The sequence below is a fragment of the Neoarius graeffei genome, chromosome 21 (assembly GCF_027579695.1).
Source record: "Neoarius graeffei isolate fNeoGra1 chromosome 21, fNeoGra1.pri, whole genome shotgun sequence".
Classification (NCBI taxonomy): Eukaryota; Metazoa; Chordata; class Actinopteri; order Siluriformes; family Ariidae; genus Neoarius; species Neoarius graeffei.
The window spans coordinates 25,283,957-25,303,546 of record NC_083589.1 but is presented as its reverse complement, the minus strand read 5'-3'; the positions used below and the strand labels follow the sequence as shown (position 1 = coordinate 25,303,546).

Below are 19,590 nucleotides of genomic sequence, written 5' to 3'. Positions count from 1 at the left end.
ATCATGGACATTTATGAGCTCATGTATGTGGCAGAGAGCAGATAGCCATGGCCTAATGGTTAGAGAAGCAGCTTTGGGACCAAAAGGTTGCTGGTTTGATTCCCTGGACCGGCAGGAATGGCTGAAGTGCCCTTGAGTGCTCCCAAGCTGCTCTGGGTACAGGTATGTTGCTCTGGATAAGAGTGTCTGCTAAATGTCGTTAATGTAATATCACAATACAAAGCATGTTCATGGGGCCTGACCTTAATATTCAGGCCTGAAGCTGGAAATTTGTCAGCCATGACAAACTCGTGTAAGTCTGATCCCAGCATTGCCACTGCACAATGCCTATAAATTTCTTTTTTTAAACAGTGAAAGGTTGTCGCACCAAATAGTGACGTTGTTTAGTCTACTACTATTTCCTCATCTCATCTCATCTCATTATCTCTAGCCGCTTTATCCTTCTACAGGGTCGCAGGCAAGCTGGAGCCTATCCCAGCTGACTACGGGCGAAAGGCGGGGTACACCCTGGACAAGTCGCCAGGTCATCACAGGGCTGACACATAGACACAGACAACCATTCACACTCACATTCACACCTACGGTCAATTTAGAGTCACCAGTTAACCTAACCTGCATGTCTTTGGACTGTGGGGGAAACCGGAGCACCCGGAGGAAACCCACGCGGACACGGGGAGAACATGCAAACTCCACACAGAAAGGCCCTCGCCGGCCCCGGGGCTCGAACCCAGGACCTTCTTGCTGTGAAGCGACAGCGCTAACCACTACACCACCGTGCCGCCCTACTATTTCCTACAAAAACATTTTTTTAAATTGTATTTTTAAAGTATAGAAAGGTTTCGTTTCATTATTGTTAATGCATCTTTGCTTTCCAGGGTTTTTTTTTTTTTCATTTTTTTAACTTGTGCCTTTATATCTTTTGTCTTGTAATGAAGTGCTGATGCACTGTACCCTCACTATAATACCCCTCTCTGTTTATTGACAATCTCAGAAACAGAAGAACAACAGTTCTTCAGGTGACGTCACCGTGTGCATGTTCAACTGCAGTTTCCAACCCTGCGTACTGATGGTTTCCTGACCCAGTCTCACAGGAAAAATTTATGGCATGCAGCTTATCTGCAACACCTTCAAAACATTGAATATCAGTGTTCTGGTGCAAGCATATGTCTCTATAGTAACGTTTTCAAACTTTCACTCGAATGCTGCGTATGAGAGACTTTCCATGTTTTTAGAACCCCCGTTACCATGTGGTGTTACCCGATGGTCTTAACTCACTATGTTAAATAACGTTGTCTCTTTTTCTTATTACAGTAGTGGTAGAGGTTAGCTTGGTTAAAATATGTTGCAGAAAGTCTCACACGGGGTATTGGAGTGAAACACATTATTGTATATGCTTGTGCCAGAATGTTGATGAAGGTGCTGTACGGTGGATATAAAAAGTGTACACACCCTGTTAAAATGATCGGTTTTTCCGATGAGACCACGATAAATAATTTCAAAACTTTTCCCACTTTTAATGTGACCTATAACCTGTACAATTCAGTTGAAAAACAAACAAACCTGTTCGGGGGAAAAACATAAAAAATAAAAAAACATACAATAAGCTGGTTGCATAAGTGTGCGCACCCTTAAACTAATACTTTGTTGAAGCACCTTTTGATTTAATTACAGCATTCGGTCTTTTTGGGTTCACACCTGCCATCAATTAAAATGACTCTGATTAACCCCAAATAAAGTTCAGATATTTACTCCGTTCCATCCTCCAGCAAAAGCCAGCGTTCACAGAGAGCTTACAAAGCATCAAAGGGAGCTCATTGTTGAAAGGTATCAGTTAGGAGAAGCGTACAAAAACATTTCCACAGCATTAGATATACCATGGAGCACAGTGAAGACAGTCATCAAGAAGTGGAGAAGATATGGGACAACAGTGGCATTACTGAGAACTGGACGTCCCTCCAAAATCAATGAAAAGACAAGACTGTCTTTTTTTGGGAGGCTGCCAAGAGGCCTACAGTAACACTGAAGGAGCTGCAGGAATTTCTGGCAAGTACTGGTTGTGTACTACATGTGACAACAATCTCCCGTATTCTCCATATGTCTGGACTATGAGGTAGGGTCAAAGAAGAACATCCAGGCCCAACTACATCAATTCTCCCAAAAGCATGTGGGAAAATGTGTTATGGTCTGATGAAACCAAGGTTGAACTTTTTGGCCGCAATTCCAAAGGGGGGGGCGGCACGGTGGTGTAGTGGTTAGCGCTGTCGCCTCACAGCAAGAAGGTCCAGGTTCGAGCCCCGTGGCCGGCGAGGGCCTTTCTGTGTGGAGTTTGCATGTTCTCCCCGTGTTCGCGTGGGTTTCCTCCAGGTGCTCCGGTTTCCCCCACAGTCCAAAGACATGCAGGTTAGGTTAACTGGTGACTCTAAATTGACCGTAGGTGTGAATGTGAGTGTGAATGGTTGTCTGTGTCTATGTGTCAGCCCTGTGATGACCTGGCGACTTGTCCAGGGTGTACCCCGCCTTTCGCCCGTAGTCAGCTGGGATAGGCTCCAGCTTGCCTGCGACCCTGTAGAACAGGATAAAGCGGCTAGAGATAATGAGATGAGAATTCCAAAGGGTATGTTTGGCGCAAAAACAACACTGCGCATCACCAAAAGAATACCATACCCACGGTGAAGCATGGTGGTGGCAGCATCGTGTTTTGGGGTTGTTTTTCTTCAGCTGGAACAGGGGCTTTAGTCAAGGCGGAGGGAATTATGAACAGTTCTAAACGCCAGTCAATTTTGGCCCAAAACCTTCAGGTGTCTGCTAGAAAGCTGAAGATGAAGAGGAATTTCATCTTTCAGCACGACAACGATCCCAAAAAGTTTTGGAACAGCCCAGCCAGAGCCCAGACCTAAATCCAGTTGAAAATCTGTGGGGTGACCTGAAGAGGGCTGTGCACAAGAGACGCCCTCGCAATCTGACAGATTTGGAGCGCTTTTGCAAGGAAGAGTGGGCAAATATCGCCAAGTCTAGATGCGGCAGGCTGATAGACTCCGACCCAAAAAGACCGAATGCTGTAATTAAATCAAAAGGTGCTTCAACAAAGTATGAGTTTAAGGGTGTGCACACTTATGCAACCAGCTTATTGTACGGTTTTTTTTTTTTATGTTTTTCCCCCCCAACATATTTGTTTGTTTTTCAATTGAATTGTACAGGTTATAGGTCACATTAAAGGTGGGAAAAGTTTTGAAATTATTTATCATGGTTTTTTTTTTTTTAAACACCAGAAAGACCTATCATTTTAACAGGGTGTGTAGACTTTATATCCACTGTAGATACCGAACGTCCACTTGTTGAGGATAAGGTGATGGATGACGCGTCCTTCCAAGAATAAACAATATTTCTTTTCCAGTAACAAGAGAGCAATGAAGTGCAACATCCCACTATATATGTAACTCACTACTGTATACATATACGACTGTATATTTCACATCTCGGTGTTATTTTCCACATGCTTGTCATGACAAAGAAGTGTAATATGAACTGCAGAATCAAAAACATTGCTAAAGGTCAACAGTGACAATATGCCACTTATTGCTTTTTCCTTTTTTTATGGGAGAATGGTATTTAGTGAACATTTTGATCACTATCGTCATAGACAATTTGAATTCACAGTTAGTCCACATCTCTATACGCACACATCTCGTGTGTGTGCTAATGTCTGTTTACATTTGTCTCTGTATCAGACAGCAATGGAGGGTGTGGAGTTCTGATTTTTATGATCTCATTCCAAACGTCCCTGATGGCAGGGAGGGAGATGTTCCGGGAATTTCCACCTCGGTACACTCTCAAAGAGGCAGATTAGACAATTATCCAATCCTTCTCTTTAAATGTCAGGTTTATGCAAACCACAAATTAATCTTTTTAAATTTTTTATTCATTGGGTCGGTCTGGATGATCCGTTTAATTTGTCAATTACATGAATTTTCTCACATGTGACGATAAAGATTTCTCATCTCGACTTAGAACCTTTTTGTCTTTGAATTGATTTGTTTCATAATTATAAAACCAATCCTCGGTTGCTAATATCAAAGCCAAACAGCAAACCTTCCTTTGTCTGGAGATGCCCTTGCCGTTTTTAGTACAGAAGGCTGGGGATTGTCAATAGGAATGTACGCTATACAGTATTACTAAACAACACAATCATTACCTGAGCACATCCTTCTCATCGATTGTCGAGCACATCACGAGACAAGCAAACTGTGGAAACGACAGAGATGGAGAGAATTCCTCTGGAGGAGTCTCATCTAACTTTGCGCTAGTTTTGTCAGTAGAATGTTTTACGTATGATTCTCAGGCGTGTATGTTAAGTAAAATGTCAGATGTGTAACCATCTGTGATGAACTAAGAAGGTGTGGTTGATTTAACACATGTGCCACTGATTGGTCTTAATATTTGTACCAAAAGTCCCAAGCTATAGCCTGCTTCCTGAAATCTTTCTCCGAAAACATGCAGCCTTAAACCAAACATGTCAAAGTGGTTCCCTTTCAAAATATATTCATGGTCTACCTTATTTGCAGTTCTTCCATTTTGAGGCTTTTTAGTTTCCTTCCTTTGTAGGTGGGATGTTTTAAACTAGTGTGTGTGTGGTATTTTTATGGTCGCTAGGACAAAATTGGACCTTTTTTTTTTTTTTAAATGTTGCTTTGAACACATTTGACCTCCCTATGGTTTCATTTTACACACTGTAAAATATAATAAGTTGACTTTACTTAAAAAAAATATGCAAAGTCGTTGCCTCAAAAAAAGTCATTTATGTTGATTTAGATAAATTAGATTGGGTTAACTTATTTTTTGTGAGTTTGCAGTACTCAAATTAACTTAGATTAGTTTGATTACATTAACTTATTTATTTTGAGTTTGCAGTACTCACATAAACTTATATTAATTTGATTACATTAACTTATTTATTGTGAGTTTGCAGTACTCATCTTATATAATTTTGATTACATTAACTTATTTATTTTAAGTTTACAGTACTCAAATCAATGGCTTTCAGATATCTTTTTTCATAAATTTAACTTAATATTCATGAATTCCATTGATTTGAGTACTGTAAACTTAAAATAAATAAGTTAATGTAATCAAAATTATATAAGATGAGTACTGCAAACTCACAATAAATAAGTTAATGTAATCAAATTAATATAAGTTTATGTGAGTACTGCAAACTCAAAATAAATAAGTTAATGTAATCAAACTAATCTAAGTTAATTTGAGTACTGCAAACTCACAAAAAATAAGTTAACCCAATCTAATTTATCTAAATCAACATAAATGACTTTTTTTGAGGCAACGACTTTGCATATTTTTTTTAAGTAAAGTCAACTTATTATATTTTACAGACCAAGCTCTAGTTATTATGATTTGTTTTATTTTCTAGCTTTCGTGTTATACATCAGCAGAAATTATGCATTTTTATTATTCGATCCACATTCACTGGATATGAGTAATCGCGTGCTCTGATTGGCTACACTACTACTAGGATATCAGCTCATATACAGTGAGTAAAGAAAAACAGAATGGCAGAACTTGTTGCTGAACCAACCGAGGACGAAATAAAAACCCTACTCGGAAACAAAACCCTAAAAAATACAAAAACGCAACAAAATATGGAATAAAAGTATTTGATGTTAAGAACGTATCTTTTTTTTCAAGAATTATTATCGCGTTTTTCACAAATTGTTACTGTCATTTCGCTGGTTTGTTTACATTCTAAGCAGAAATGATTTTGTCGGACATTTTGTATAAAGTTTTTATGTATTGAATTTGCAAAAAATAGTAATTAAAATGCTCTGTTTCTTAAAATCCAGTGAATGTGGACAGAATAAAACAGTTATTCCACTCAATCTCGCCATACATGGTTTATAGCCGACTCGGCACTACGTGCTTCATCAGCTATCGGCTCATGTACGAGTCGATTTCGTGGAATAACTGTTAAATATTTCATGGTTTGATGCTTTTACTAGATTTGCTCTCCAGCTACTTTGGTGTGTCCTTGTGTACATTCAATAGCTACAAATGAGCCTTCGTTTATTGTATTTCCTATGCTTGGTAGATTAAAGTGGAGAATTCGACCGACTTCCAGGACATCACCAGCGTGGTGGCTCTCGCCAAGACGTACGCCACAGCAGAGCCTTTTATCGATTCAAAGTACGACATCCGGATCCAGAAAATCGGCAACAACTACAAAGCGTACATGTAAGTACGTCTTTGTTAACACATGTGTGTGCGTTAGTGTCTGACACATGCTTCTTTCACATTCCATCTTATTCAATGTGTTCATTCTGGACCATTTTTATTCAACGTGGACCAGTTTCACAATAAAACAAGAATATTCGTAACCATAGATGACTCACCAGCTGAAAGTGTAGCTTAGATTTGTACGTACATAGAAATTAGCTTGAGGTATGTAACCTCAGACGTTATAGAGACAGATATTCAGATAACAAAACCGTGTCTGTCGGTGCATGACCATGAGAAATGGTACACCACACGTTTACTGAATAAGCATGATAGAATCCCTGCACCACCGTAACACAAGGTTCTACTCTCCCAGCACTGCGCCCTGCTGTGGTATCCTCCGAGGGGAAACAGTGGCGTCTCCATGGGCCTGTCCTAACCATTATGTGGCTAGCCTCAGCACCCAGAGTCGCCTGCGGTGTGGCACTGGACAATTGCTTTCCTACACACATTCCCTTCCCAGTCTTGCTCTCTTGCTGACTGTTTTAAGTGTTACCCATTGAAGTTACGAGTAGTTTTCTAGTTCAGTGCACCTACAACAACTTTTTTTTAAGGTCCATGTTCAGACCTTTCAGAGCTATAATTGCCATATGATTTATAGTCAGTCGTGTTGCTGTTCATCAGTTACACAATTTACCATTATGATCTACATGCACAGCGTTGTTATTTTGAGACATTCTATTGTCTTCTACAGAATTTTTGGAAACAGTTGACAATCTTAAAGGAGAACTGAAGTCATTTATAAACTTGCTTTATTTCTTAATTAACGTGTTATTCAATTACGTTTCTGGTTGAGTAACCTTATATCGTGACTCGTATTGGCAACTAATCGCAATTAAATATTATACTTATTGGCCTATTGGGTTTTTAGCCGTGTTGAATTTAGTTCGTTTGGTCCACGGCAGGCGTCGCTTATCCACGCGATCTTCACAAGACTCGTGCGAGACTTCGAAACGTGAAGAAGTGTCAGCCAGGTGTCAGTGCCGCCATTTTGAAAACTGTTTTCCAAACGAAATATTGCACAAAAATGAGTTTAAATGACGATTACTGCCTACTTTTTTCAAACTTTCCTGATTGCTATCAAAACAAACAAAACTTCCGGCTTGATTACATCAGCATTTGAAAGAGGGCGTGCGAGTCTTTTGACAACGTTGGCAGATGTCGGTCATTTTGATTTCCGTTGTACGTTTTACTTCCGTCCTACGACGTCTCGCACAGGTCTCAGCGAATCTCGTTTACGGCCATTGCTTTGACATATGGACTGATATATTACAGAGCGTATTTCAAACACTCATAACTTGCTATAGCAGCGACAAAATAGCGATCAAAAATGCATTCCTATATTTAATAAAATGAGTTAAATAGAATTTTGATAATAAAAAATTTGTCTTCAGTTCCCCTTTAAAGAACATCATCAGAACTGAACTTAGAAATTTTTACTTTTTTTTTTAATTCTTAAAAGATCTGGATATTTTTTTTTCATAAAGGAAATGGAAAGAACTTGGTGGAAACACCATCTTTTAAGACATTCATTCATTTGTAGTAACCACTGTATCCTCTCGAGCCTATTCCAGGAACATTCGACACAAGGTCGAGGAATTCACCCTGGATGGAACCTTTCAGTAGTTTTACTGACCAACTTAATTACCTAGCCCACTACGGAGTAAGCGGGGCGGGGTATTGTTTTTGGTCAGGTTTCTTTGTTTGTTTTTTTTGTTAACGATATTACAGGAAAATGGCTGGACCAGTCTTCATGAAACTTTCAGGATAGATGGGCATTGGTCTCAAATAGAACCTTCAACATTTTAGGGGTCATCTGGTCAAGGTGAAGGTCAGTGGCGTGCACAGACATTTTGGGGGGCAAGTGCTCTGGGGGGAAAAAGGGCACTTTTTTGCGCATGTGGAACACCTTATTATAAAAGTCTGAGATTTAACCCTCCTCTTGTGTTCATAATCATATCAAAGTTTTGGGTATTTTTCTGTAGTTCCATCTTTAAAAAGGCTGATTGATAAAGTCTGATCTTCCCGTCACTGACTTGAGTCTCAAGACTGTTTATTCACAGATTTCCGTGAGATCATCTTAAAATTTGTAAAGAAATATACACACTCAATGGGCTCAACGGAGCTCTCCTTTATTTGCATAACGGCGTGCATACTAGCATAATGTGATATTCTTAATCATGTTAAGGTTGGAATTGATGGAGAGTGGGGTTGCCTCAATGGTTTAGGCTACATTTAAAAATGTTGTTCAGTTTGTTTCTCCATATGGAAAGGGAGCAAATAACCTGGCAAAGGCTGCCATGTGCAGTTGTTTCTGTATGCGACGGGCTACTTCACGACAAAATAATTACAGCTTGGGCTTAGAGGGCAAACAATACATTTTCACTCGATTCACGTGTTACCTGGCTGGTGGGGCAGGGGAAGAGCTGACTGACTGCCCGATGTGTTGTCTGCGCTACGACAAGGCCGTGGCTTCCAGGACGCTATGCTGCTGCAACCTCACATTGAATGCACTGCACGCTTGTTCACGTGACAGAGCAAGAGAGACAGAGGTCCGGTGTGTGTGCGTGGAGGGGGCACACATCGGGACATTATTTTCACACACGCTTTTAATGCCGCGGCTTTTCTAAAAGATCATGTTGACATTGGCCTCAGTAAACTGTAAAAAAAAAAAAAAATTCAAAAGGGCACTTTTTTGGACAGAGGGCAGAGGGGCAGGTGCTTGAGCACCACCTCGTGTCTATCTGTGCACGCCACTGGTCAAGGTTTTTGTGGCTACTGCTTCATATAGAGGCAGTAGCCACTATGTTATCGTGCTGTAAGAGTGTAACAATCATGCAGTACGGTGTGAGAGCAGTACGGTGTGTTCTGATTGGCTGAGAGCAGTACGGTGTGTTCTGATTGGCTGAGAGCAGTAAGCAGTACAGTGTGTTCTGATTGGCTGAGAGCAGCAGAGAATCAGAATCAGAACCATGTTTGTTGGCCAAGTACGTTCACACACAAGGTCAAACTCAAGGTCACCAAAAAGGTCAAAATCGTTTTTTCACGATATCTTCCTTCATGTTCATCATAAGTGTTACCGGGTGAGGTTTGTTTTGTCTGGTAACACTTGTTACCATTGTATTACGTCACCTTTCCTTTTAATAACACTTTAATCATATGGGATCTGAGGATACTAATTGTTACAGATTTGCAATTGTAATTATTGTCCATGCTTGCTTGATACTTCAGCTGCTCAACAGTCTGTGGTCGCCATTGTCTGAGTCTCCTCTTCATGATGCGCCATACATTCTCAATATGTCAGATCTGGACTGGCAGCAGGCCAGTCAAGCACGCGCACTCTGTGTCTATGAATCCATGCTGTTGTAGCCTGTGCAGAATGAGGCCTGGCATTGTCCTGCTGAAATAAGCACAGACTTCCCGGGAAGAGATGTTGCCTTGTTTCTCTAAAATCCCAATACATGCTCCAATATATCAATGGTACCTTCACATACATACAACTCACCCATGCTGTGGGCACTGATGCCCCCCATACCATCACAGATCCTGGCTTTTGCACCTTTCTCTGATGACAAACTGGATGGTCGTGTTCAGCTTTGGCACTGAGATCTCGAAGTCCAGTTTTCCTGAAAGCAAGCTGAAATGTGGACTCATCTGACCACAACACATGTTTCCACTGTCTTTCAGTCCATCTGAGATGAGTTCAGGCCCAGAGAAATTGGCGACGTTTCTGCATAGAATTGATGAATTCTTGCATAATACAGTTTCAGGTTGCATTTCTGGATGTAGCAGTGGATTGTGTTAAGTGACAACAGTTTTCTGAAGTACTCCCAAGCCCAGGTGGCTGCATTTTGTCACATTAGCATGATGGTTTCTCAGGCAGTGCTGCCTGAGGACTCGAAGGTCATGCAAATTTAGCAGTGGTTTCTGACCTTGCCCTTTACGCACTGAGATGTCTCCAAATTCCCTGAATCTTTTCACAATATTATGTGCTGTAGATTTTGAAAGACCTAAAATCTTGCATTGAGAAATGTTCCTTTGGAATGGACTCTCAATTCTTTCGTGAATTTTGGTGCAAAGCCATGAGCCATCCTTGCTTGCAAAGATTGAGCCTTTGGTGCTGCTCCTTTTATACCCAATCATGATAGCAATTACCCTACCCTATTGTGGAATCTTCCAAAATGGTGTTACTTGACTATTCTGTGAACTTTTCAGTCTTATTTTGCCTCTGTCCAACTTTTTTTGAGTGTGTTTCAGGCATCGAATTCTAACTTTGTTTATATTTACAAAATATAATTAAGTTGGTCAGTAAAACTCATCTCATTATCTCTAGCCGCTTTATCCTGTTCTACAGGGTCGCAGGCAAGCTGGAGCCTATCCCAGCTGACTACGGGTGAAAGGCGGGGTACACCCTGGACAAGTCGCCAGGTCATACACATAGACACAGACAACCATTCACACTCACACCTACGGTCAATTTAGAGTCACCAGTTAACCTAACCTGCATGTCTTTGGACTGTGGGGGAAACCGGAGCACCCGGAGGGGACCCACGCGGACAACATGCAAACTCCGCACAGAAAGGCCCTCGCCGGCCACGGGGCTCGAACCCAGGACCTTCTTGCTGTGAGGCGACAGCACTAACCACTACACCACCGTGCCACCTGGTCAGTAAAACTATTGAAAATATTTTCTTTGTACTTTTATCAGTTAAGTAAAGGTTCACACAAATTAACGAATCACGTTTTTGATTTTATTGCATTTTGAAAAAAATCACTACTTTTCGAGAAATGGGGTTACATTCACACAATCATTCACAATCACCTTTTTAAGACAAAAGAACACATTTTCAAAACATTACTAACCTTTTCTTTATTGTCATGATTAGCAGAGATATTTGTGTTTGTAGATTTTCCAAAGAAAAAAGAATCCTAGGATTAACTTTAGTTAAATAATAAGACCTGGCATTTGTTTGCTAACTGTTCTATGATGATTGTTTTCCTTGTTTTAACAGCCTAGCTGTAATTTTGTGTTCAACACTGAAGGGTATCCTTAAAGAAATGCCCACCTAGATTCATTTGCCATTAACATCCATTCATCAATCCAGCCATTTTCTGTATTGCTTGTTCATGGGGAGCCAATCCCAGCTGACTTTGAGTGAGAGGCGGGGTACCTCCTGGACAGATCGGCAATCTATTGCTGGGTTTCACGTGACATCACAGCCGCCTCATTAGTTATTCAAAACTTTAGCTGGTGGTCTACCAAAGCTCAGTTGACAAAGCGTTTGTATGGAGAAGGTGCATTACTCGCCTGAAAAATCCCTTACGCTTGCGTTGTTTTAGGTTGTTCGAATCGATCAAATCATGAAACTGATAAAAGTTTCTTCAGGGTTCCCCATGAACTAATAAAAAAAGGGTGAACGAACACAGGATTTCACAAAAAGACGTCGAGAAAGGTGGCTTTTGAACCTCTCACTGAAATCAAAGGCTCGAGTTTGCAGTGATCACTTGGTGAAAGGTTTGTATCTCCCTCTCAGCTACGTCCTTAGTGTTTTCCAAGTACTTTTCTTGCTATGTGTCGTTATTTTACGGTACTTTTTTTAGTCACAAAGTGCTAAAGTCCCCAGCTGTTTCTTTGTTTACTCCTCACTAAGTCCATATGCATGAAGGTCACAACAAAATTCTTCCCCAGCCGTACAGTTACAATGCGCCGTTCTTCTCTGTCTTGTTTAACTAAGATCCAGGTCTTTAAAGGGGTTTCTGACGATCTTTATGAATGATTTACCTGAGAGATAAGAGCCAACACAAGTGAGAATCAAGTGAACTGTTGTTTGTTTACACTTCAACTTGCAGCGCTTCGTTGTAAAGACGCAAACGAAAAGCTTAAAAAAAATCCTTACATGGGCAAAAACAATACAGCATTCATTCGGCAGCGACTTGATCCTGAGGTCCTTTACCCAGCCAGCCACATACAAAAAAGTTGTAAGCCTCCATACTCTGCCATGCTTTCATCTGTTTTGTGGTGTAGAAGAACGTCTGCAACACCAGATAGTTCGAGATGTCGGGGAACTCGACTGAAGGGTAGTTTTCGAGATCGTATGACAAATCCGTCTTTCCCAGACTGTAGGGGTCGATTCCATTGCACACAGCAATCTTCTGAATAGATCTAAAGCCAGCAGTGGCTTCTAGATTACGAGCGTACTCTGATAAATTATCGCTAGTTGTTTGCACTACGGCAGCCGTTTAGACCACCAGCTATTTCACTTCCGGTAAAACCGCTAAGAAAAGTCACGTGACTGAAACCCAGCGATTGCAGGGTTAACACAGAGACAATGAAACAATTCACATTTGCACCTATATGCAATCTAGAGTAGCCAGTTGCATGCCTAATCTGCATGTCTCTGGACTGTGGAAGGAAACCAGAGTACCTGGAGGAAACCCACATGGGTATGAGGACAACATGCAAACTCCACAGATGCCCCTTTTCCACCAAATCAGTTCCAGGGCTGGTTCGGGGCCAGTGCTGGTGCTGGTTCACAACTCGTTCAACATGCGAGCCAGCTGAGAACCAGTTTGCTTTTCCATAGCTCGTGGTGCTAAGCGAAGCCACGTCATTACGTTGCTGTATACGTCAGTTATGTCGCTACGTTTGCATAAACCTTGGCGTGAATATCGAAGCAAAAACAACACAGAAGAAGCAGCAGCAGCAACAATAATAATAATAATGGATGACTTCGCGTTTGTACAGCTGCTGCTTCTCGTCACTTAAAAGTGGCGATCTTTCGCGGTCTTGTTATTGTTGTTGGTCTTAACAACTCCGCCCCCGCTGCTGACGTAAGCGGTTCTTTCCTCTGGCCCAGCAGAGAGTTGGTGCTAGCCTGGAACTGGTTTTTCTGGCCCCAGAGCCAGTTCTTTGTCAGTGGAAACAGAAAACCCGGTTCCAAACTAAGCACTGGTCCCGAACCAGCCCTGGAACTGCTTTGGTGGAAAAGGGGCAACAGAAAAGCTCCAGTCAACCAACAGGTTCGAATCTGAAACCTGCTTGCTGTGGGGCAAAAACGCTAACCACTGCACCAGTGTGCTGCCCGCTGCCTATAATCCTTGACACAATAATGTGAAGGGATCATAAGGCAATTATCAAGTGCAATTATCAATACTGTTATCAGACACTGTATGATAGATAATATTTAATGAAGATTTAATAATGTTTCAGCCTGCTGTAAGAATCTGAAAGACTGTCTAGTCGTTTAACAATGTAGGCTTTAAGTGCTGTTTATGCTGCAATGACAATGATTTCATCTCATCTCATTATCTGTAGCCGCTTTATCCTTCTACAGGGTCGCAGGCAAGCTGGAGCCTATCCCAGCTGACTACGGGCGAAAGGCGGGGTACACCCTGGACAAGTCGCCAGGTCATCACAGGGCTGACACATAGACACAGACAACCATTCACACTCACATTCACACCTACGGTCAATTTAGAGTCACCAGTTAACCTAACCTGCATGTCTTTGGACTGTGAGGGAAACCGGAGCACCCGGAGGAAACCCACGCGGACACGGGGAGAACATGCAAACTCCGCACAGAAAGGCCCTCGCCGGCCACGGGGCTCGAACCCGGACCTTCTTGCTGTGAGGCGACAGCGCTAACCACTACACCACCGTGCCGCCACAATGATTTCATGATTGACATAAAATCATAAAATGGTACCGTTGTTCTGTGTGCCAGCAAGACAGGGAAAGTGGAGAGAAAGACTGAAAACACTTATCTGTTCAAATAACAGTGTCCAGCCACACATCAGCGCCTCTTCGTGTTTTAAACATACCAACAGAAAGCAGGAGCAACACTCTTCTGGCTTTGAACTGAACCACACAACAAGCCAACTAAAAGACCCAGCAATCACTCACTTATCTTCTCCTCACTTCCACACCAGTTTTCTTTAGCGCTTGTCGGCGTGATCTATGGCCTTGTTGATAGCGGGTTTAGAATTTCACATGGTTTTACGACTAAAAAGTCTGGGAAAGTGCTGATGAAAACTTTATCCACAGTTTACTTTGCTTTGTCTGTTGACCTTTTCTGTCTTGTCTCTTTGTAGGAGAACCTCCATTTCAGGTAACTGGAAAGCCAACACGGGCTCTGCGATGCTGGAGCAGATCGCGATGACAGATAGGTGTGTCTGAGAGATAAACATGTATCTGACCATGAAGTGGAAAAGCATATACTGTATATATAATAGATAAAGAATATATGCTGTAGATGAATAGTGAGCCAAATGATGAACGAATGAAAAAGATGCTGAAAAATCGATTAGTCAGTTGATTAAAGGAGAACTGAAGGCAAATTTTTTATTATCAAAATTCTATTTCTCATTTTATTAAATATCGGAATGCATTTTTGATCGCTATTTTGTTGCTGCTATAGCAAGTTATGAGTGTTTGAAATATGCTCTCAGTCCATATGTCAAAGCAATGGCCGTAAACGAGATTCGCTGAGACCTGTGCGAGACATCGTAGGATGGAAGTAAACCGTACAGCAGAAATCAAAGTGACCGACATCTGCCAACATTGTCAAAAGACGCACGCGCCCTCCTTCGAATGCTGACGTAATCAAGCCGGAAGTTTTGTTTGTTTTGATAGCAATCAGGAAAGTTTGAAAAAAGTAGGCAGTAATCGTCATTTAAACTCGTTTTTGTGCAATATTTCGTTTGGAAAACAGTTTTCAAAATGGCGGCACTGACACCTGGCTGACACTTCTTCACGTTTCGAAGTCTCGCACAAGTCTCGTGAAGATCGCACGGATAAGCGACGCCTGCCGTGGACCAAACGAACTACATTCAACACGGCTAAAAACCGAATAGGCCAATAAGTATAATATTTAATTGCAATTAATTGCCAATACGAGTCACGATATAAGGTTACTAAAACCGAAAACGTAATTGAATAACACGTTAATTAAGAAATAAAGCAAGTTTACAAATGACTTCAGTTCTCCTTTAAGTAACTGAATGAATGATGCATGGATAAGGAACGTGGAATCATTTTTTTGATAGATTTGCTTTTTTATTATTATTATTATTATTATTATAAATTACTTTATTTAACAGCATTTCCATAGTAGCATGGATCTTCATCTGTTAGTTAAAAAGACATATACAACTAATAAATATAATATAATGAATATAAGGTATTAATTTAGCTAATTGGATATTAAAAATTGTCAAATATTTTATATATAAATACAGAATCCAAGTTTAAATTGCATAGCCTAGGTTTTAAGTCTTTCAATTGCTCTTGATTTAAGGATTGATCTTATGCCTTTCCTAAATGATTTAGGTAACATATTTGGATCTTACAGCAGGAGGGAGACCGTTAAATAGCTGAGCGACAGAGTCCTGAAATGTTCCTTTAGTTACAGCCCTTTATTAACATTCTTTTATTAACAGCCCAGTAGGCATGTAGCGATTCACTCAATTCACGATCCGATTCGATTCGATTCATGATATTTTTGAAAAAAAAAAGCAAAAGAACATTTATTACCAAAAAAGTAACATTTTATTTCCCTGTCCTTTATCAACTTCAATATTCCTTTTGTAAAATAATAAAAACCCCTTCTGTTTCATTGTCTTAATAAACAACAATATTTACACACATTTATAAAGGTAGGAGTAAAATATAATAAGCTATGTACAAAAATATTCATTTCATAAAAAATGAAAAACGTAATAACATAGACAGTTTATTATTAATAAACTTTTATGAACGTTTGTACTCCCTCTATTTGCTTCTCTTGATCTTTCAGCAGTCTGTAAAAAGAGAGCTGATTTCTTGTTAAATCTATTTGTAGTCAATCATACAGCAGCTCTTTCCCATTTTGGAGCTGCTTTTTGTGTGTTTTCACAGCATTAGTGCTGTGTTACCTCCCCCTACGCTGAAGTCACATGCATTCCCATTATTGTACACACTCTGCTGTCTAAACAACACAATTTCACCTCAGAAAACTAAGAGCTCACACAGCCTGATAATCTCATCTCATCTCATTATCTCTAGCCGCTTTATCCTGTTCTACAGGGTTGCAGGCAAGCTGGAGCCTATCCCAGCTGACTACGGGCGAAAGGCGGGGTACACCCTGGACAAGTCGCCAGGTCATCACAGGGCTGACACATAGACACAGACAACCATTCACACTCACATTCACACCTACGCTCAATTTAGAGTCACCAGTTAGCCTAACCTGCATGTCTTTGGACTGTGGGGGAAACCGGAGCACCTGGAGGAAACCCACGCAGACATGGGGCTTGAACCCAGACCTTCTTGCTGTGAGGCGACGGCGCTAACCACTACACCACCGTGCCGCCCAGCCTGATAATAATCACAATAATTTTTTTTTTTATTTAATTGCTCAAGTTGTACGATACATCATTACATGCCTACAGCCCAGTGGGTTTTTTTTTAAAAAAAGCAAAATCATTGGTGTTATTAATGATCTTGTTTTTTTGGGGTTTTTTTTAGGTATCGTCTGTGGGTGGACTCGTGCGCTGAGATGTTTGGAGGCTTGGATATCTGTGCTGTGAAGGCTGTACATGGAAAAGATGGCAAGGATTATATTATTGAGGTACATCACCCATCTCAACTGCTTATTCCATACATAAACATTTTAAAAGTGTTTTAAATAATCATAAATCTTTCAAAAGAGCACACAGGACTCGGAGGTCAGCAAAAGCACACGTTCCAGTGTGAAGTTCCTGTCCGTTTTTCTTTTAGAGTGTTTGTTTTGTCTGTATTTAAGCATGTTGACATTTATCTCCTTGGTTTAGCCAAAACAAGCAAGCAAAGTGGCACTGAGATAGAGTTTGTGTCAGTCCACGACAGTGTGTCTGAAACTCGTCTCCCTGACGTGCTATTAGTTGGGTGGATTAAGTCTGATTCAGACTCAGAATTTCAACATGGTTCAAAGCAGCTCGACAAACAAAAGCAGTAAAAACGAAACTCCAGTCTCATGACCTGTGGAACTTTGCCTGTAGAGTCTATTGTACTTCACGAGCGGAAAGTCTATCCACTTTGATGTGATTTTCTTTCCCTTGAGTCATAGAGAATTCGAGCATGCGTGCTATTATTGCGCCATTGATTTGCATCCCTCACCGTGTCGTGACCTATGAGCTGTGTCTTGAAGTCAGTCTGAAGCACTGCTCAAGCTTAGACCTGGCCAGCCACTTCCAAATTCCTACCAAAAATATGTTTAGACTAGAGAGATGATGGAGGAAACAATAGCAGTCACTGTAATTTGATAATTTAAAAAAAAAAAAAAGGATGTTCAGATTAGTTACAAGATGTTCAGTGGAGCCAGATGTCTAAAGCACCGATACCGTCTGACAGGGATGAACATGTTGAGAACGGAAATGCCTTTTTTGTAAGAGCTTAAGGATCATCTGGAAATGTTTCACTCAACATTAGTATGTTTAATCAGACTTAGACAAGTATATCCACCATTTAAACCTTTAAAAGCAGATAAAATTAGGTGGAGGTGTTTTAATGAAGAAGTAAGGGGTAAAGAAAGTATGGCTGATTCTTTCAGAAAGGGCTGCGATCATCAGGGAAATGAGATTTTCTGAATGGATCCCTTCACTTTTTCGTGTACAAACAATATTTCACCTTTCTCTGATTCACAGCTAGATAATGGATTGAATGAGCCTATCCTAAGGCTTTGTCTGGTGTCGGAGATCATAAAATCAGACCTACCAGTAATAATTTCATCTTCGTTCATTTCTCCATTCATTATCCCCCGACATATAATTCAGGAGGATGTAACCATCGCTCTGTCTGTCTGTCTGTCTGTCTGTCCATCTGTAAACGTTTTAGTGTCCGGAGCGTAACTAAAAAACTATTAGGAATTATTTCACAAAACCTCAGTTATGTTAAGTGACTAGAGGAGTTGTGTCTTTTGACATTTTGGGATTTCTGTGATTTTTAAAAAAAATTTTCTCCCCCATATTATTTCCATGCCAACCAATTCAACTTAGGAAAATTTGGAGTGGGGGGCTACATCATCTCCTGATGACTCTTGTTCCTCTTCAATAACTGCTACACTACCATTCAAAAGTTTGGGGTCACCCAGACAATTTTGTGTTTTCCATGAAAAGTCACACTTTTATTTACCACCATAAGTTGTAAAATGAATAGAAAATATCGTCGAGACATTTTTCTGGCCATTTTGAGCATTTAATCGACCCCACAAATGTGATGCTCCAGAAACTCAATCTGCTCAAAGGAAGGTCAGTTTTATAGCTTCTCTAAAGAGCTAAACTGTTTTCATCTGTGCTAACATGATTGTACAAGGGTTTTCTAATCATCCATTAGCCTTCTGAGGCAATGAGCAAACACATTGTACCATTAGAACACTGGAGTGAGAGTTGCTGGAAATGGGCCTCTATACACCTATGGAGATATTGCACCAAAAACCAGACCTTTGCAGCTAGAATAGTCATTTACCACATTAGCAATGTATAGAGTGGATTTCTGATTAGTTTAAAGTGATCTTCATTGAAAAGATCAGTGCTTTTCTTTCAAAAATAAGGACATTTCAAAGTGACCCCAAACTTTTGAATGGTAGTGTATATCCTGGTCAGGGTCACGGTGCTATAGCCAGAGTGTATCCCAGGAACACTTGGTGCAAGGTGTGAACTCACTATTGATGGACCACCAGTCCATCAGATGGCACCACACACACATTCACATACTCATTCACACCTGGGGTCATTTTTAGACTTACCAATTCACCTATTGACATGTTTTGGTGGGGTAGGAGGAAACCAGAGAACCCTCAGGAAACCCTGATGAATGTCGGGAGAACATGAAGTTCAGCATACGCAGTAATCCAGGATGAGGATTGAACAGGGGACCCGGAATGTGTGAAAAAAAGCCATCATTATTATTATTATTATTATTATTCATACACACTCTCGTCATATCAGCATTCTTGAAGGCCAATGCTAGCTTACCCACGAATCTGTGCTGTTAGTGCAGCAGTCCACTTCCAGCCAGTGTAGCAGTAGCATTAGCGAAGGCCAACACTAGCTTACCTGCAACTCGGTGCCATTAGCGTGGCAGTCTAGCTAGCATGATGCTGAATGAGTCGAAGATGAGTAGCTGAATGGAATATATTATATAGACCATGAAAAAAAGCCAGCCAATATTATTATTATTATTATTATACATACACATTCGATGGAACAATTATTGATTTGTTTATAATTTGTCACAGTTGCTCACTAGCGTGGAAGGTTTACATGTAATACATGTCTTATGACATTTTC

At 40.7% G+C, this 19,590-nt stretch overlaps 1 protein-coding gene across 2 annotated transcripts in view; it reads left to right on the top strand.

Moving 5' to 3' along the window:
• Positions 1-19,590, top strand: part of syn3 (synapsin III) — a 275,871-nt gene that overhangs the window by 220,707 nt on the left and 35,574 nt on the right. For both annotated transcript variants that reach the window (XM_060902881.1, XM_060902882.1), the window contains exons 8-10: positions 6,101-6,243; positions 14,377-14,451; positions 16,790-16,892. In XM_060902881.1, coding sequence (XP_060758864.1) covers positions 6,101-6,243; positions 14,377-14,451; positions 16,790-16,892 — 321 coding nt within the window. The remainder of the gene's footprint in view (positions 1-6,100; positions 6,244-14,376; positions 14,452-16,789; positions 16,893-19,590) is intronic.